This window comes from Tachyglossus aculeatus, chromosome 7, assembly GCF_015852505.1.
Source record: "Tachyglossus aculeatus isolate mTacAcu1 chromosome 7, mTacAcu1.pri, whole genome shotgun sequence".
NCBI lineage: Eukaryota > Metazoa > Chordata > Mammalia > Monotremata > Tachyglossidae > Tachyglossus > Tachyglossus aculeatus.
Window position 1 is genome coordinate 20,837,363 of NC_052072.1, and position 20,478 is coordinate 20,857,840.

The 20,478-nt window shown below is 48.9% G+C and overlaps 1 protein-coding gene across 1 annotated transcript in view; it reads right to left on the reverse strand.

Annotated features, from left to right (window-relative positions):
* Positions 1-20,478, reverse strand: part of FOXP4 (forkhead box P4) — a 47,443-nt gene that overhangs the window by 21,736 nt on the left and 5,229 nt on the right. Inside the window, 2 exon segments of the mRNA XM_038749078.1 lie at positions 1,713-1,835; positions 10,285-10,374. Of these exon segments, the coding sequence (XP_038605006.1) occupies positions 1,713-1,817 (105 nt within the window). The 5' untranslated portion in view covers positions 1,818-1,835; positions 10,285-10,374.

Here is a 20,478-nt window from a genome sequence, read left to right on the forward strand (position 1 = left end):
AGACAGAAGAGGAAAGGGGTAAGGAGAAGAGAAGGCTGAGAGGGAGAGATTCAGGATCTGGGTCCCCAATTTCTTCCTTAGTTCTGCTCTCCCACCTTCTCATCTCAGGAAGGAGGGGGAAGGAAGGGAATGCTCGAGCCAGGGCTCATCTCTGAGATTAAAGTCAAGCTAAGGGGTAGGAGAGGGACCAGGGGGGCCTACAGCCTGAAAGAAAAAGCTCAGAAGAATGTCTTTGTCCCTTGTAGAAAAAACATCAAGAGACTGGGGAACAATTTGGATAAATTCATGGATGATAGACCTACGGCAAGCTGTCATCACGAAAGTGAGGGATGTCAGCAGGCTTGAGAGGGTTTAAGTACTTACCCTGATGAAACCCATCACAGTTTAGTAGGTGGGAAAGCCAGCTGCCCTTCCCCAGAACCGTAGAGGTAACTACAGCTGGCCAGCCAGCATGCTGGTCCTCTGACCACCTTTGCGGCCACTCCCAGAGCTGGGTGGACCCAGCCCCCAGCTCCGAAGAACAGTCTAAGCCATGTTTTTGATATTCTCATGACTTTCTGCCAGCTATGTAAGGGATGGAAATGGCCTTGAGATGGTCCTAGGGTGACCATTTGTCCAATTTTATGCTAGACAGTCCGGTTTTCAGCCGTCCCTTCATGAGTCTGGCACAGATATGGCAGTGGATGACTTTCTGCCTGGCATTTGTATTTCCATGGTCCAGCCTCTCTCTGCCTTGGCTTGAAAGTATTAACAGGTTTCTGGGGACCTGGGAGGAAAATATAGCAGCTTGGGAGTTGGGGAGCTTGGGTCCCCCAGAAAAAAAGCCTGTAGGTTCGGGTGGGCTCTGATAAATTTTGGCAAAGTGATAGTGTCCTTGTCATTACATTGGCTGTATGTCCAACCTACGTCACACGTGCCAGGAGCCCCGGGATGACCAAAGGCCACCAGTGGCCACCTTATAAGGCCCCCGGGCCTCCACTCCTCCCTCCAAGGATGGGTCACTGGAAAGTGGGCCTGAGGACATCTATGTTTTACTCTCAGAGGAAGAGACACAAGATCAGTCAGTTAATTGTATTTACTGAGCTCTTACTGTGTGCAGAGCACTATTCTAGGCATTTGGGAGAGTACAATATAACAAGGTAAAGGTTTATACCGAGGAGGACTGGAATGCTGCATCCTCCTCCCCACTCTGTCTCCTCCCATCCAGGGACCTGTGGTGGCTTGTGTATCCTGAACCTCATTATTTTCATAGCACCCCAGAGGCTCTTTTAAAAAATGGTATTTGTTAAGCGCTTGCTATGTGCCAGGCACTGTTCTAAGTGCTGGGTTAGATACAAACTGATCAGGTTGGGCACAGTCCATGTCCCACACGGGGCTCACAATCTTAGTCCCCATTTTACAGATAAGGTAACTGAGGCACAGAGAAGAGAAGTGACTTGCCCAAGATGACACACTGGACAAGTGGTGGAGCTGGGATTAGAACCAGGTCTTCTGATTCCCAGGCCCATGCGCTATCTACTAGGCCACGCTACTTCCCCTTTGGGTGACCAAGAAAGAGCCAGAGAGGGGGTGCCGCTATTCGCAGGCCAGCTGAAGGCTGAGGTCTTGGGGGCTGGGGGGAGGGCATGGAGAGAGGTGGTTTAGGAGAGGGAGGAGGGGCTAGGGCTGGGGACTGGATGGGGGGATGAGAGGGTGGGTGGAAGTCCACTCACCTGCTGGAGCATAATTGCCTGCTGTTGCTGCAACAGGGCCTGAAGCTGGGGCGGGGAGAGGATCTGTTGCATCTGCTGGGGAGTGATCATCTGAGGAGACACCATGGCCACGGACACCGGCACCTGTGGGGCAGTCCACAGTCAGTCCCAGCCCCTGCCCCGCCCCTACCCAGCCCAACCTCACTCCAAACAACTCCCACACGGCACACACAGTCCCAAACAATCCTGGAAGGGGCTGGAAGGTGGCACCGCTGATTGGGAGAGACCCCTCTGTGCAGGAGAGTGCGGCAAAAAGTCTAAGGCTCGATCGACGCTCCATCAATGGAGTGCTTACTGTTTGCAGAGCACTATGCTAAGCACTTGGAAAGGATGATTCAGTTGGGAGATGCGATCCCTGTCCTCAAGGAGTTTACGCCCTCTAGACTGTAAGCTTCCTCTAGACTGTAAGCTCATTGTGGGCAGGCAATGTGTCTGTTTATTGCTATACTGTACTCTCCCAAGTGCTTAGTACAGTACTCTGCACACAGTAAGTGCTCAATAAATACGATTGATTGAATGAATGAATAAATGCACCCCTTTGTGTATCTTTTATGCATGTGAGATCCATTTGATAATGTGTTTATCCTAAACGGGGCCTGTCTCTGTATACCGATTTTCACAAAAATTTGCTTTTAAAGAGAGCATCCTCTCTTCTAGTTGCTGCCCTCCAGGCTGGTGTAGTTCCTGTAGGGGTCTCCCAGCAGTATCTTGCTCTCCTGCATTGATTGAACCTTTGCTTCCCTGCGTTTTTTTAATAACTACACAACAAAAATAATAATAATGATAACGATAATATAATAATAGTATTCGTTCAGCACTTACTGTGTTTCAAGCTCTGCCAGACAAAATACAAGATAATCAGGTCAGACCCAGTTCCTGTCCCACATGGGGCTCACAGTCTAAGGCGGAAGGAGAACAGATATTGAAGCCTCATTTTCAGATGAGGAAAGCGAGACACAATGCAGTTCAGTGATTTTTTCAAAGTCTTACAGCAGGCAAGTGGCAAAGCTGGGCTTAGAACCCAGATCTTCTGACTCCCAGTCCTGAGCCCTAGCCCACACTGCTTATTGCTTGTTCTAATCACTCTGCTTTCATTAATTCATTCATATACCCGTATTTATTGAGCACTTTCTGTGCGCAGAGCACTGTATGAAGCTCTTGGGAGAGTACAATACATCAATAAACAGACACATTCCCTGCCCACAATGAGCTTATAATCTACAGTCCTGTTCATCACATTGCCGCTGTTTGGGTATCCTGCAAACATCACACCTATATAGGGCATCGTGCTCAGTGTGCCCTGATATATATGCACACACAAGACTAGGCCCTACTTGCACACAAGAGCCGGTACACATAATCCCATCACCATTCTATGAGGTGATGTTTCTGCTGATTGGGAATGCTGAAAAGACCAGAGTAGAGCTGACTGCCCTGTTCTAGCAGCTAACTCATACACACAAAGTGACACACAGATGACTGCCACCCATACAAGCCCAGCACACTCAGGTACATGAGTACCCAGCCACACACATGCACCTGTGCACACCCATTCATACAAACACATCAGCAACCATTCATACTCATAGAGGTCCCATTCTTGCCCAGACCTCAGCTTTCTCCATCATCATCATCCGCTTCCTCCAGGAAGATTTTCCCATATAATTCACCCCATCTCTCAGTCACACTAGCTCAACATCCACCCTTAGCACTTCTTTTTTTTAAAAAATTCCTACTTTCAGCATTTGTGTACCTGTGCCTATTTTCATTTGCACTTTCATTTGACTACTCAATTATTTATTCAACTATTTCATCCTGATGTAGAGTCACTTCCTGTCAAAAGCTTGTTCTTCCTCCCTGCTCACATTATTGTACATCATTTTTTCCTATCTAACTCCTCCATAAGTCTGAGGTTCTTGAGGGCAGACACCCAGTGTCTTGCTTCTGTTGTCCTTTCCCCAACATTCAGTCCAGTGCTTTGCACTCAGTAGGTGCTCAATGAATACCACTTTTGGAGTGATTTTTGTATGACATTTGTTAAGCACTTACTAGTGGAGTAGATATAAGCTCTTCAGGTTGGATACAGTCCCTGTCCCACATGGGGCTCACAGTCTTAATCCCCATTTTACATGTGAGGTAACTGCTTCTCTATTGATTGATAGGGAAAGAGATGCATCTCTGCAGAATTCCCTTGTTTCCTGTGATGACTGTGAGCCCACTGTTGGGTAGGGACCGTCTCTATATGTTGCCAACTTGTACTTCCCAAGTGCTTAGTACAGTGCTCTGCACACAGTAAGTGCTCAGTAAATACGATTGATTGATTGAAGGTACAGTCATCCTTTACTTTTCCCTTCAACACATCCACGCTCACAGGTACACAAGCATAAAGAGGCATATGCCCACAAGCTAACACACTGTTACGTACAAGTACTCACACAAGAATATACTCCTTCAGTCCCAAAAGCTCAGGCTTGAGGGTGAAAGGACCTGGGTTCTAAACCTAGTTCTTTCATTAGTTTGCTGCATGACCTTGAGCAAGTCACTTCACTTTTCTGTGCCTCAGTTACCTCATCTGTAAAATGGGGATTAAGCTGTGAGCCCCATGAAGGACAGACACTGTGTCCAACCTGATTAACTTGTATCTACCCCAGCGCTTAGTACAATGCCTGGCATATATTAAGTACTTAACAAATACCACAAACAACAACACAAGTAGTAACAATAAATATGCCATTTGTTAAGTGTTTATTGTGTACCAAGCACTGAACTAAGCATTGGGGTAGATACAAGATGATCAGATTGGACACAGTCCCTGCCCCACATGGGGCTCTCTGTTTAAGGGGGAGGGAGAGCAGTATTTAATTCCTGTTTTACGATGAGGATATTGCGGCATAGAGAAATTAAGTTGCTTGTCTAAAAACATTGTACCCTCTGTCCCCCTCAGATCTGTAGGCCCAAGAAAGAGAACCATTCCTGAATTTGGGGCCTGGTGGTGATTTGGGAGAGGCCTTGCTCTGCCCACTTCTTCATCTATTTCCCTCAGGTGAGAGGGGAAAAGACCAGGGAGAGTGAGGGGTTAAGCCTACGACCTGCTGAGGATGTCATGAGAAATTGATGAAGGGTCTAAAGGGCCTTTCCCCTCTGGCCTCTACCCCTACCCCCAACCCTTTCCATAGTGGCAAGCCTAGGGGGGCTATGGGGACATCAGTCCCTTCTGTTGACTCCTTTCAGCCTAGTCATGCAGTCACCACCAGGCCTCCCTTCTCCCTGGGCCTCAGTTTCCCCACCCTCACCTTTCTCCGTACCTCCTGGGGCCCTGCTGTGGCGGGTTGGGAAGAGCAGAGGACAGAAGACAGAATGAGGCCTGTTGTGGGCAGGGATTGTCTCTATTGTTGTATTGTACTTTCCAAGCACTTAATACAGTGCTCTGCACACAGTAAGCCCTCAATAAATACGATTGAATGAATGAATGAACACATAGGCAACATGCTGTAGAAGTGGTCCAAGCCCTTCTTCTTCAGGAAAAGGATAGTGCCTACCTACTCTACTGTAATGGATGTTCCCAAGTACAGTGCTCTGTGTATAGTAAGTGCACAATAAATGCCATTGAATGGTGGATTATTTTTTACCCCCTCATTGCTCCTCCCTCCCCCACCCCCACCCAACCATGGGTCTCTGGCACAGTCTTCCTCCAGGTGTCCTATAGGGAGTGGAACCACCCCCCTCCCTCCCCCCATCTTATAGGGGTGGGAAAAGCTGAGGTGCAGAGCATAGAGAAGCAGCATCACCTAATGGATAGAACAAAGACCTCAGAGTCAGAAGGACCTGGGTTCTAGTCCCGCTCTGCCACCTGTCTGCTATGTGACCTTGGTCAAGTCACTTCACTGTGCCTCAGTTACCTCTTCTGTAAAATGTGAATTAAGACTGTAAGCCCCATGTGGGACAGAAACTTTGCCCATCCTGATTTGTTTTAGCACTTAGTACAGTTTCTTGTGCATAGTAAGTGCTTAACAAATACCATTTTAAAAAAATCACAAAGAGCACTTCCCAGGGAAACTGGTTGAAGGCTCAGGGCTGCTAGAGTTGGGCCTCAAATACCAGAGGATTCTGGGAGTCTCTCTCTTTCTCTCTCTCTTCCTCAGGGGCAGATCATGATCAATCAGACACTGGTCATCTTAGCTCCTGTCCCCAGGCAAATGCTCCAACAATCTAAGCAGATTCTTGAACAGAATCCTGGGCTAATATCAGGAACTCTGTTCTGATTCTGATCCTGCCGCTGAACCACTCTGTGACTTGGGCAAATCCTTTAACCTCTGTAAGTTTCCCTTTCCCCATCTGCACAATGTGGAGAGTCATTCCTACCCCTCCCTGCCTTCCAGGACTGTTCTAAGGCTCAAAGGAGAAGGTGGGTGGAAAGGTGCTGAGTTCTGGCAAAGAAAGGAAGGAGTCAGAGGCAGGCCATGAAAAAGAAGTTGGCCAGCACCCAGGGGGCCATAAGTCAGAAGGGAAATTCACCATGGGTCTTCGAGTTGCCAAAAAGTCATCAGAGAGACAGCAGAGAAATCAGGAGTAGAGAAAATGAGCTTCTGCTGCAGCAGGAGGGATTTCAATGAGACAGAGGGAAGAATTTTCTGCCAGAGAGGGGTGGGAGGCTCCAGATTGGGTGAACAACAGGGGCTATGAATGTCATGCCTCTGATGGCCCTCCCAGCTTTAGGGAACTGTGAACACGGCCCCTCACCCTCCGTGGCGTCCACCAGCAGCCTCCTCCTGGGAGGGGGAACAGTCAAGCTGGGATGATAGACTGGATGTCAGGAAGGATGGGTTTGGAAGGGGTCATCCTCGCAAGGCTGGCACTGGGTTGCTGTCTGGAAGGTGAGCAGGGTTGGATGGTGGCAGAACCCCAACCTGCTCTCTTGTGGGCAGCTTCCTGAGCCCTGGTTTCTGGCTGGCGCGGGACTCCAACATCCCGCAGACAGCCCGCTCCACCTCCCCCAGCCTTTCCCGCCTCTCCCATTTGGGCCCGCCCCGACAATGGCTCCTTTCCAAGCCAGAGATGTGTCAGAACGGAAGTCCACCAGATAATCAGTTCCACAAAGTTGGTGATTCACCATCTGGCTGCCTGCCATGCCGCAAAAGTACTTAGTAGCCAACCCGACCCAGCCCAGCCTAGCCCGGTTCAGCCCCAAGAATGAGGAGCCCAGAAGAGCCCCACCCTGCCCTGTCCTGGGTTGTTAGCGAGACAGGCCCTGGGGGTGGCCAGACTATAAGAGGAGGGGGATCCCTAGACTGTGTAGGCCCAGAAGAAAGAGCAAGACCTTCCAGAGAAGAGACGAAAGGGAGGGCGGGGGGGGGGGGGGGGGGGGGCGGGGGGAGGGTCAAGAGGTCATGGACTCTCCTCCAGTCTGGGCAGGAGCCCAAGTTCCAATGTGGATTTAAGGTTGGTCCCATAGGCTTGCTAGGGGGCAGAAGGGACTGAGAGGACCCTCAAACCCTGAAAGCCTCTGAGGGAACCAGAGTTTAAGACTGGAGAGGGAGGGAGAAGGCTGAGGAGAGATAGGACTGTCTGCCTTCTACCTCACTGAGTGTAGGACAAGAGCAACTGGGCTTAAGGTGTGGTGGGCAGGGGGATGGGCAGCAGAAGGAAGCTGGAGGGGCTGAGGGTGGGAGGGGGGCAAGCCCAGGGACCAGGACACCCAACTTCTTCCCAGTGAGAGGCTGGACAATTCAGGGCTTCTTCTAGGCCAGACTTGGCAACTCCATCCACTCCCTGAGGTGAGGCCAGGACTTGAGGAGGGATGAGGGGAAACTTTTTGCTAAATGTGGAGACTCAACCAACTTTAAAGCCCAGAGGCTGAGTGTGAGATGCAATGGGACTTGCAGGCCACCCCTCTGGGAGCCAGGGTAGCCAATGAGGGCAGCGCTTGGTTCTCAGGGTAACTAATGAGGGTGGCATTTGCCTTCAACAAAGGCCAGTGGGGTTGTGGGGAGAAAAGAGAGGGAGGAGTGGGAGGAGTGGGAGGGGAAGGAGCAGGTTGAAGTGGCAAATCTTAGTGCGGGAGCAGTGGGGCGGGCGTCCTGCCGGAGAGAGCGGCCGGAAACGGTCCAGCATCGATCTGTCTTCATTACCCATTTCACTCAAGTTTCAAATCAACAAAATACACTTTTCCGCTCGAGTGCCCCCCTCCCCCTCCCCTTCCCCTCACGCCCCCAGTTTGCCACGCTCAAAAGAAAAGCAATTTCCCACAGTTGGCTTCAGCCCTCTCCCCTCCCGTTACCCACGCCCCCTCCTGCCCCCCCACCTTTCACCCAGATCCAGCTCCTTCCCTTCACTGGTCTTTGCTCCCCCGCCTCTCTCGGTTCCAGACCCCTTCCCATCTCAAATTTAGGCTGCAGGGCCAGGCTAAGGGTGCTTCTCTGCATCCTCCTCCTCCAGCAGCCCTCCTCCTACCTAATCCAGAAGCAGGGACATTCAGCCCCCTTGTCTTGCCAGGACAGGCAACCTTGCAGGAAAAGGAAAAGATACTGAGGGTGAGAGTACTAGGGAAAACCTGGCTGTCCAGGAGCCTGGTTGCTCTGATTCCCCAACTTTCTCAGCAGTCTGACCCTGTGCAAAGGGGCCTGCCCTTTGGGTGGCCTTCAGACCATGCTGGCTGGTCAATGGGCTGGTGGAGAACCAGGCAGGGGGAATACCACGAGAGTCTGTCTGCCTCATCCCTTTGCCCCCCAATTTTCTTCAGTTGCCCAACAAGTTGCATGTCCAGCTTTGGAAGAATCACCCCATCTCCCAGAACATCTTCCTCTCGCTCCCACTCTTCCTCTGACCATCACAGGGGCCAGAATCCCTGCCTAGTTACCTTTCCCCAATTCCCCCAGGATCCCCTGGCCTTGACTGTTGAACTTTTCCCCACCTCAGCTCAGTTCCTTTGGAAGCATTTTAAAAGTCCAAATTTTGTTTGGGATTTTGGAAAAAACTCAGATAAACAATCAATACATCCAGTTTTACCCTGTCCCCTCCCCCACTCCGCCTTCCACTCCCCTCTCCCAGATGCCTGCCGGCCTGCTCAAAATCACTCTCACCCTCCTCCCTTCCTCCCTTCCCTAGATAAACTTCCTTTCAAAGCTACCCGCCTCACGGCTGCAGCGCTTAATCCCTCATTCACTCTGAACCTCCCCCAGCTGCCCAAGAGAAGTGGGGGGGCAAGGGGTGGGGAGGAGAGAGGGAAAAGAAGAGAAGGTGGTGGGTGGAGAGGAAAGGGGGTAAGGGGAGGAAAGGGAAGGAAAAATGGAAAGAGGAGGGGAGAGAAGGGAAAGAGGAGGAGGGGGGGAGAGACAGAGGGAGCTGAAGGAAGAGGGGACGGAGGGGAGAAAGGAAGAAAGGGAGAAGAGACAGAAATGGGGAGGGAGAAGGGCAAGGGGAGGGGAGGAAATTTCCCCCTCAATCTGTGAGTTCCTTGAGGACAGGGATCATGCATACTAGCACAACGGTATTGTACTCTCCCAAGTCCTTAGTACAGTATTCTGCATGCCGTAGTACTCAATAAATGCCATTGATGGACTGATTAAATAATAATGATGGCATTTATTAAGCACTTACTATGTGCAAAGCACTATTCTAAGCACTGGGGAGGTTACAAGGTAATCAGGTTGTCCCACATGGGGCTCACAGTCTTCATCCCCATTTTACAGATGAGGGAACTGAGGCCCAGAGAAGTTAAGTGACTTGCCCAAAGTCACACAGCTGACAATTGGCAGAGCAGGGATTTGAACCCATGACCTCTGACTCCGAAACCCGTGCTCTTTCCACTGAGCCACACTGAAGGGAAGGAGAAAGAGGGATAGATATGGGGAGAAAGGAGGTGCCTGATTGACCCTAATTCAACTGCAAGTTGCCCAAGTTCTTTGTGAAATAAAAAGGCTGGACTCCTTCACTCTGACCCCCTCCTGCTCCACCACCGCCCCCAACACCTTTCCTCCACCACCCTCCCTTCAAAGCTCCCAGGCTCCAGCCAGTTATGCAGAGATGGAGAGGGAGAGAAGGGGGTTGGGAGATAGGCAGGTAGGGCCCAATCCTAAGCAAAGGGAAGACTGAGGGCAATAATAATAATAATAATAATGATGGCATTTATTAAGGACCTACTATGTGCAAAGCACTGTTCTAAGTGCTGGGGAGGTTACAAGGTGATCATGTTGTCCCACGGTGGGCTCACAGTCTTAATCCCCATTTTACAGATGAGGTACTGAGGCACAGAGAAGTTAAGTTACTTGCCCAAAGTCACATAGCTGACAATTGGCAGAGCAGGGGTTTGAACCCATGACCTCTGACTCCAAAGCCTGTTCTCTTTCCACTGAGCCACGCTGATGGATTGGTTGGTGAGATCCAAGGCCAGGCCCCAGACCGAAGCTTTCCTGCTTAGAAACCCATGGATAGAAAGAGCCGCTCAGGCAGTGCTGCTTACTGAGCCACCTCCATCTCTCTGTTGAGAGGAGAATCACCAGCCCAGGGCTTCTCTCCCACCCCTGCAGCCCCTTACCTGTACTGTGGATTGCTTGGCCTCATTGGCCCCTGGTGAATTCAGTCCGGTTGCCTGCTGGAGCAGGAATTGACGAGCCACCTGGAGTGCCTGGAACACAACAGTGGGAGGTTTAGCACAACTGTGCCTGTGACCCATCTATTCATGTCTGTCCCCCCTCCTCTAGACTGTAAACTCATTGTGGGCAGGGAACGTGTCTTAAACTGTACTCTCCAGGGTGCTTATTACATTCATTCATTCATTCAATCATATTTATTGAGTGCTTACTGTGTGCAGAGCATTCTACTAAGCGCTTGGGAAGTACAAGTTGGCAACATATAGAGATGGTCCCTACCCAAGCTTGGGCTCACAGTCTAGAAAGGGGAGACAGACAACAAAACAAAACATGTAGACAGGTGTCAAGTTGTCAGAACAAATAGAATTAAAGCTAAATGCACATCATTAAGAAAATAAATAGAATTTTTTGCAGAATATTCTGCACAAAGTAAACACTAAATAAATACAGTTGACTGACAGACATGTGAGTGGTGGGAGAGTGGGGAACTAAGGAAAAGTGGAAGAGGTGCAGGGTGAAGGACAGTAAGGCTGGGGCTTTTTAAAAATGATCTTTGTTAATCAATCAATCTTATTTATTGAGCGCTTACTGTGTGCAGAGCACTGTACTAAGCACTTGGGAAGTACAAGTTGGCAACATATAGAGACGGTCCCTACCCAACAGTGGGCTCAGTCTTTACTATGTTCATTCATTCATTCAATCGTATTTATTGAGTGCTTACTGCGTGCAGAGCACTGCACTAAGCGCTCGGGAAGTCCAAGTTGGCAACATAGAGAGACGGTCCCTACCTAACAGTGGGCTCACGGTCTAGAAGTGGCAAGCGCTGTTCTAAGCGCTGGGGTAGATATGACTTAATCAGGTTGGACCCAGTCCCTGTCCCCCGTGGGGCTCACCGTCTTCATCCCCATTTTACAGATGAGGCCACTGAGGCCCAGAGAAGCTTAAGTGCCTTGCCCAAGGACACACAGCAGAGCTGTGTTAAGTGCTTCCTATGTGCACTGTATTAAGTGCTGGGGTAGGTTAATTAATTAATCCATTCAATCATATCTATTGAGCACTTACTGTGTCATAGCACTGTATTAAGTGCTTGAGAGAGTATAATATAACAGACACATCTGCCCACAATGAGCTCACAGCCTAGAGAGGTGCTCTAGAAGGGTAGATACATATACAAATACATACACAGAGGGGTAGATACAAGCTAATCAGGTTGGACATAGTCTGTATCCCTCGGGGGGCTCACAGTCTTAATCCCCATTTTACAGATGAGATAACTGAGGCCCAGGGAAGTGAAATGACTTGCCCAAGGTCACAGAGCAGACAGGTGGCGAAGCTGGGAATAGAACTCAGGTACTTTGACTCCCAGGCCCATGCTCTTTCTGCTAGGGCATGCTGCTTCTGGGGAGACTACCCATGACCGGCTCAGAGACCGGGACAGGGAGTGACTTGGGGTGTCAGCTTCCTTTGAACTCCAATACTTGCTTCACTTTGCTGGCCAGAAAAAAGCTAAATCCACTTCTCCCCACTCCACAAGAACTTCCAGTGATGGCCATCCAATCAATCAATGGGTATTTAATGAGGCACTCAGTGTGCAGAGCATTGTACTAAGCACTTGGGAGAGTAACAATGCATAGAGTTGGTAGACACAGTTCCTTATTCACCAGGAGTTTTACATTCTGGAGGAGACAGACATTAAAATAAATTATGGCTATGTACATAAGTGCTCTGTGGCCTGAGGGTGGGGTGAATACCAAGTGACTTATAAGGGGTAAAAATTCCAAGTGCAAGAGTGACACAGAAGGGAGAGGAGTAGGGGAAATGAAGTCATAGTAGGGGGAACGACCCTCTTGGAAGAGAGATTGTGAGCCCACTGTTGGGTAGGGACTGTCTCTATATGTTGCCAATTTGTACTTCCCAAGCGCCTTAGTACCAGTGCTCTGCCACATAGTAAGCGCTCAATAAATACGATTGATGATGCATGATAATCATTTTAATAGGCTTTGAAGATGGGGAGGATGGTGGGCCTGTCTTGTATGAAGAGGGAGGGAGTTCCTACAACAGAGGGAGGATGTGAGCAAGGGGGGTGGCTGTGAGGAAGGCCAGACTGAGGTATAGTGTAGGATTGGTATTAGAGGAATGAAGCCGGGCAGTCTGGTTATAATAGGAAATTGGTGAGGGTAAGGTAAGAAGGGGCAAGCTGATGAGTGCTTTAAAGCAAGTGGTAAGGACTATTCTGTTTGATGCAAAGTGTTATAGGCAACCATGGGAGGGTATTTTGAGTAGAGAGATGTGAGCTGAACTTTCATTTAGAAAAATGATTTGGGCAGCAGAGAGTAGTAAGAAGTGTGAAAGGGAAGAGACAGGAGGCCAGGGAGGTTAGTGAGGAGGCTGATAACGTAGTCAAGTATTTATACGATTGGATCAGTGTAAGCAGTTTGAATGGAGAGGGAAAGGGTAGATTTTAGTAATGTTGTCAAGGTAGAATTGACATGCTTTGGTGAAAGCTTGAATATGTGGGTTGAATGAGAGAGATGGCTCAAGGATAATGTCAAGGTTATGGCTTGTGAGACAGGAGCATAGCGGTGTTTTCTACAGTAATGGGAAAAATTAGGGGAGGGCAAGGTTTGGGTGGGAAAATGAGTTCTGTTTTGGAAATTTATGTTTGAGATGTTGGTGGGACATCCAAGGTAGATATGTTCCCTGAAGGCAGGAAGAAATGTAAGACTTCGGAGCACACTGACTGGCCACCATGTCCGGGCCATGGCAAAGCTGCAGTATAGAGAGATGGCAGGAGATTTCAAGATGACCCCCTCTCACCAGCCAAAACCCACACAACCCAAACCAGGGGCTTCATGTGCCCAGGAGGTTCTGACTCTCCCCTGGCCCCCCATCCCTGCTGGGGGCCCTCTCACCTTATCCCTCCACCCTTCAAAATACCTATGGCTGGCAGTGGTAGAGACTAGAGGATGTAGCCTGGGGGGAAGGGGCGAGGGATAGGGGTGCAACCTCCTTTCCCTTTCATCCTTCCCAGTCCACCAGATATAGCCTGCTGGGCCAAGGGGGCTCCTCCTCACTAGAGGCCCCAGCTTTGCCCACTCCCTCTGAGCCACCATTTCCTCAGGAAGTTTTCCCGGGGACAGGAGAAGAGGAGGCTTGCTCAGATTCCAGATTTACTTCTGAACTGGGGAAAAGTCAAAAGCCCCAGGTACTGGGGAAGGACTGAAGAGAGGGAGTGAACCAGAGTAAGATCTGCAGGGAAAAAGAAACTCTCTCCTAGTTTCTGGGCCCCATTCCCCCCACACACCCCCACCCCACACCGCCCTGCCACGCACGCACGCGCACACACAACAACACGCGGCACACACACCCACACACACACACCACACACACACACACACACACACACCACAACCCTGCCTCTCTCTTCCCTTCCCCCCTTCTCAGTCAGTCTCCTGATCCAGGTTCATTGGCCAGACAAACGACCTCTTTGTCCTACCTGAGAAGTAGAGGTGGGGGACGGGGAGATGGCTCCCCAGGTATGAGAGGGGAGTGGGTTGTGGGGGTGGGGATCACAAGAGGCAGAGGAGCTTGGATGCAGGCCTAGGGCCCAATAGTCCTCTCAGTGAGGGTGAAGAGAGAAGCAAGAAACAGCCCGAGAAACTTGGGGGGGCCTGGGAAAGTCAGGGACAGTGAAAGGAGGGGAAAAGCGGGAGGCTCTCCCAATCCAATCTCTGAGGGGGGAGGCCGGGATCGTTAGCTCACCACTTTCTCTGCTGACTTTGTTCTCTGAAGCTCAGAATTGCTAGATTTACAGGAATAGAACCCCCAGGGCCCTCACAATCTCACCCCAGGTCCCTCTCCCTGTTTCTCCTACTCTCCCCACAGGGCGGCCACTCCCCAGCACCTGATAATCCTCTGCTGTTGCTCCCATCTTGTGCCCATACCATTTTTCTCCCCCAATGGTATTTATCTGTTAAGCAGTTAGTGTGTACTAAGTGCAGAGGCAGATAACAAGATAATCCGGCTGGACACATTCCATGTCCCCACCTGGGGCTTACAGTCTTTTAATCCCCATTTTACAGATGAGGTAACTGAGACAGAGAGTAGTAATAATGATCAATAATAATTACGGCATTTGTTAAGCGCTTACTATGTGTCAGGCACTGTACTAGGTGCTGGGGTGGATACAAGCAAATTGGGTTGGACACAGTCCCTGTTCCCTATGGAGCTCACAGGCTCAATTCCCATTTTACAGATGAGGTAACTGAGGCACAAAGAAGTGACGTGACTTGCCCAAGGTCACACTCCAGACAAGTTAGCGGAGTTGAGATTAGAGCCTCATGACCTTCTGACTCCTAGGCCCGATGCTCTACCCTCTACGCCATGCTTAAGTGACTTGCCCAAGGTCACACAGCAGACAAATGGCAGAGCCAGGACTAGAACCCAGGTCCTCTGACTCCCAGGCCAATGCTTTTTCTTTGCTCTTCTGGTTCCTAGTCCTGGGCTTCTGCCACTTAGCCTTTCCTGTGCTTCAGTTTTCTCAGCTGCAAAATGGGACTAAAGTACTGTTCTCCTTCCCTCCTACAGTGTGAGCTCTCTGTGCGACTAGGGACTATGTCCAGTCTGTTTTATCTGGTATTTGCCCTGAGACTTAGCACAGTGCTTGGCCCATAATAATGCTTAATACATACTGTCATCATTAGAAAGTGCTTAGTGCATAGTAAGTGCTTAACAAATCCCATCATTATCTATTATTATTTCTGAGAAGCAGAATAGCACAGTGGATACAGCATGGGACCTGGGAGTCAGAAGGCTATGGGTTCTAATCCTGGGCTCCACCCCTACTTGTCCTGCTGTGACCTTGGGCAAGTCACTTCACTTCTCTGTGTCCTCTGGTATCTCATCTGGAAAATGGGGACTGAGAACTGTGAGCCCCATAAGGGACAGGGACTGTGTCCAACCAGATTTGCTTGTATCCATCCCCAGAGCTAAGTATTAGTGCCCTGGCACATAGTAAACACTTAACAAGTTCCCATTATTATCTATTATTATTCCAGTTCCCCTACCCCATGTTCCACATCTTGAGTTTGGAAAGCCCGGGTTGCTGGTTGCCAGAAGCCTGTGCCCAGTGTAAATGCAGAGGGAGGAGTGCCTACAAGAGAAGCCAGTGTGGCTTAATGGAAAGAGCCGGAGCTTTGGAGTCAGAGGTCATGGGTTCAAAATCTCAGCTCTGCCGCTTGTCAGCTGTGAGTACCTTGGGCAAGTCACTTAATGTCTCTGGGCCTCAGTTACCTCATCCTGTCAAATGGGATGAAGACTGTGAGCCCCACGTGGGACAACATGATCACCTTGTTACCTACCCCAGCACTTACAACAGTGCTTGCACATACTAAGCGCTTAACAATTATTATTAGTACAAGGCCCCAGCTGAGGCAGTGAATTGAAAACTGATAGAGAATCTGGATAATAATAATCATGCCTCTTAAATGCTTACTTTGTGCCAAGTGCTGTGGTAGACATGAAACCAGATTGGACACAACCCCCATCCCACAGGGGGGCTTCCCCCATTGTAGAGATGAAGAAACTGAGGCCACAGAAGTGACGATCAAGATCACAGAGTAATCAATTGTATCTTATTGAGTGCTTACTGTGTGCAGAACACAATACTAAGCGCTTGGGAGAAGTACAACAGAGTTGGTAAGACACATTCCCTGCCCACAACGAGCTCATAGCCTAGAGGGGGAGACAGATATTAATATAAATAAATAATAAATGATGGATCTGTAACATAAATGCTGTGGAGGTGAGGTAGGGTTGAGTAAAAGGAGTAAATCAGGGCAATGCAGAAGGAAGTGGGAGAAGAGGAAAGGATGGCTTAGTCAGGGAAGGCCTCTTGGAGGGGATGTGCCTTATAAGGCTTTGACAAATGACGAATGGTGGAACCAGGACTAAAACTTGGGTCTTCTGACTCCAGTCCTATGTTATTTCCATTCTGGCATCCTGCCTTTAACTCAGACCAGCCCCCGGAGTGTGGTTCCCTCACGCAGCAGTGTCCCTTCCCCCTGCCTTTTTGTAGGGTGGTCTGGGGGCTTCTGCAGGCTGAAGTTGATTTCTTGCAGGTCCTGGGTTTCTTTTGTGCCTCTCAGAGCAGCTAGATAGGAGGAAAAGCACAGGTCTAGGAGCCAGAGGAGCTGAGTTTTTGTCCTAGCTTCTGCCCTCTGGCATGCTGGTCTCAACTCCAGCAACAAACAATTATTGTACTATTTGTTAAGCACTTACTAGTTGCCAAGCACTTCACTAAGCACTGGATAGATCAAAATTAATCCCACATGGGGTTCTACAGTCTAAATAGGAAGGAGAATCAATCCATTTATTTATTGAGGACTTACTGGGTGCAGAGCACTGTATAGAGTGCTTAGCAATGTACTAAGAACAAGTACCTGGAATACCCATTATACGGATGAGTAAAACTGAGGCCGCAGAGAATCAGTCAGTCCAATCATATTTATTGAGCAGTTACTTTGTGCAGAGCACTGTGCTAAGTGCCTGGGAGAGTACAGTATAACAATAAAGAGGCACATCCCCTATCCCACAACGAGATTAATGTCTAGAGGAGAAGAGAAGGTTAACTGATTTTCCCATGGTCACCCAGCAATCATGTGGTAGAGCAACAGTTAGAACCCAAGCTCTCTGATTCCCAGGCCCAGGCTCTTTCCACTTTGCTTCTCATCTTTCTGAACCTCAGTTTCCTATAAAACATGGATAATGAAACCTCCCTCTCCTTACCTCACAGGGACATTATGAGCATAAAAATGAGATCATTGGTGTGAAAGAGCTTTGAAAATAAAAGTGTTTAAAGTATCATAATTATTATAATTATTTTGCTGGACTGCTGAAAATCTCATCCTTCTCTGTCTGACTCCACTTTAAAGAAGCAGCACGGCCTAGTAGATGGTGCATGGGCCTGGAAGTCATAAGGTCTTGTGTCCAATTCTGGCTCTGCCACTTGTCTGCTGTGTGACCTTGAGTAAGTCACTTTATTACTCTGAGCCTCAGTTATCTGTAAAATGGAGAGTGAGACTTTGAGCCCCACATGGGGCAGGGACTGTGACCACCCTGATTTGCTTGTATCTACCCCAGTGCTTAGTACCATGTCTGGCGCTACTAAGATCTTAACAAATACCACAATTATTATTATTATTATTATTGTTACTAAGATGAAGATCTCCTCGGGATCATGCCTGTATCGGTCTCTACTCTGGTTCTCCCTGTGTTTTCCAAGGTGACGCTTCCGACTTTGGAAGGGAGATCTCAACTACCTGCGCGGGTGAGGTGGTCTGACTGCAGACTGCTCTCTTCCACAACACTCAGCAAGTTTCTCTGTAATCATTACTTCTCTATTTGTTCCTGCATAGCAAAATTTAGGATCACTAGTCAGGATCTCTCCCTCCAATTTAGACTGTGAGCCCTATGTGGGTCAGGGATTGTGTCTGACCTGATAACCTTGTATCCATCCAGGCACTTGAAACAATCCTTGACACACAGTAAGCACTTAAATACTTTTTTTAAAAAAAGGATCTTCTGGTGACTAGGGTCTGAGTCTGGTGAGGCAGGAGTTTTTAGGGTGCCTTTTCTAGTCTCTTTCCAACTTGGAGTGATCTGTGGGTGCCTAAATAGGGCTGCTTAACCAGCCAGGGTTTTCCCAAACATCCCTACTGTCCCCTCAGCGATCGAATATTTGCACGGACCCTTTGGCTAGGGAAAGAAAGTTGGGTACTCTCCCAAGTGCTTACAGTACAGTACTTGCACACAGTAAGCACTCAATAAATACAACTGAATTTCCACTGTCTTCTTCCTTTACATATACCTGATTTAGAGAGAAGCAGTTTGACCAAGTGGAAAAAGCAGAGGCCTGGGAGATAGATTATCTGGGTTCCAATACTGACTTTGCCAGTTGCCTGCTGGATGACCATGTTCTAGTCACTTACCTCCTCTGTGCCTCAGTTTCCTCCTCTGTAAAATGGGGATTCTGTTTTCCCTCCTACTTAGACTGTGAGTCCCAGGTCGGGCAAGGACTGCGTCTGATGGGATTATTTTGTTCCTAGTAAGTTCTTATTAAATACCGCAATTATTATTACTTTTCCACTAGTAGTGATGGCTTACATCAAGTCATCCACACTCTCTGGCCCACATTTTCTGGGGTGCCTGATTGGACGTAGAGCTGTAAACTGGAATACTGCTGGATACCCCCTGCAGCAGCAGACACTTCTAGATCCTAATCTACTACTACTAATAATAATGGCAGTGGTATTTATTAAACACTTACTATGTTCCAAGCATCTGCCCCACCCTTAGCCCCAGAGCACCTATGTACATATCAATAAATTATTGATATTAATGTGTATCTCCCCCTCTAGATTGTAAGCTTGTTGTGGGCAGAGAATGTTTCTACCAACTTTATTGGCTTTGCAAAGGGAGGCATTCCCGCTGTTGGGTAGGGACTGTCTCTATATGTTGCCAACTTGTACTTCCCAAGCGCTTAGTACAGTGCTCTGCACACAGTAAGCACTCAATAAATATGACTGACTGAATGAATGAAATTCCCAACTGCAATAAAAACTGATGCAACTGCTTTTCTACTTGTAATCAAATACAGTTTGGGAAACTTGGGAGAAGCAAGGAAGAGGCCAAAGTTGGTCAGGCTTGGGTCCCAAATCCACTCTCAGTTGGATACCACTTCTGGGGCTTGAGGTGTCATACGAACCTGATAGCCTTCACCCCCTGCAGCCCACCCACCTCTGCCCAACCATCCAGGTTCCAACAGGAAACGTTCATAGAAAGTGGGTCGGTGCAGAATGAGAATCCCTGGCTTGGAAAAGATGCAGCAGATTTAAAGGCAAATTTCTAAAATAATAATAACAATGATAATAATAACAATAATAACAACAATGGAATTTGTAAAGTGTTTACAAAATAACAGAGGTGGTAAATACATTTCCTGCCCACAGCGAGCTTATAGCGTGGCTTAGTGGAAAGAGCCCGGGCTTGGGAGGATATGGGTTCTAATCCCGACTCCACCATTTGTTAGCTGTGTGACCTTGGGCAAGCCACTTAACTCCTCTGTGCCTCAGTTACCTCATCTGTAAAATGGGGATTAAGCATGAGCCCCACGTGGGACAACCTGATTACCTTGTATCAACCCCAGCGCTTAGAACAGTGCTTGGCACATAGTAAGCACTTAACAAATACCATAATTATTATTATAATTATTAGTGGGGCAGAGGGTCTAGCCACCAGCTTGAGAGTATGACCCATGCAGGGGAAGGCCTCAGCCTCCGTGCCCCTTTCTCAGCTGAGCCTGGTGGCCCCTCAATCCTTCAGGGTCACCTTGCAGCCTCACTGAGTTACTAGCCAGGCCGAGATCCCAAACCTTACCCTACTCCACCCCCGACACCTTCCCCTGGGTTCTAGAGCCTGACACCCCTTGCGAAGTTGTGGTGGCTGGGACAGTGCTCAGAATATAGTGGCAAGGGAGGGAGTGTTAGGTGCCCCTGCCCAAGGCTGTAGGTTGCCCTGCCCCACCCCGCCAACCCCAAGTTAGCTCCAGGGGTCTCAGGGGTCCTCCCTGCAGTGCTCTCCCCTTCTACACTGAAAGTTCCTTGTGGACAGGTAACATGTCCGCCAACTCTGTTATTTTGTATTCTCCCAAGGGCTTAGTATAGTGTTCTGAATGCAGTAAGCATTAAGTAAATACCATTGATTGACTGGGGACCAGGTTGGGTCTGAATAACCCAGTCCAGCTCCTAACCCCGCTATGAGTGGGGAAGATCAACTCTGGACCAGAGCACTCCCTCTCTATCTGAGGACCCCTAGAGAGGCAGTTCTTTCCCTCTCTCCCCTCTCCTCTAATCTTGAAGGACCTAGGCAATACCCTCCTCCAAAAACCTCTCCTCAGTCAGTCAGTCAATCATATTTATTGAGTGCTTACTGTGTGCAAAGCACTGTACTAAGCACTCGGGAGAGTACAATATAACAATATAACGCTCCTCCAGAACATTTTTGGGAGTGATAACCCACTTACCCCCAAGACTCTTCCTCAAGGTCCCTGGAACCCTGGTGGAGGTGGCAGGAAGGGTGCA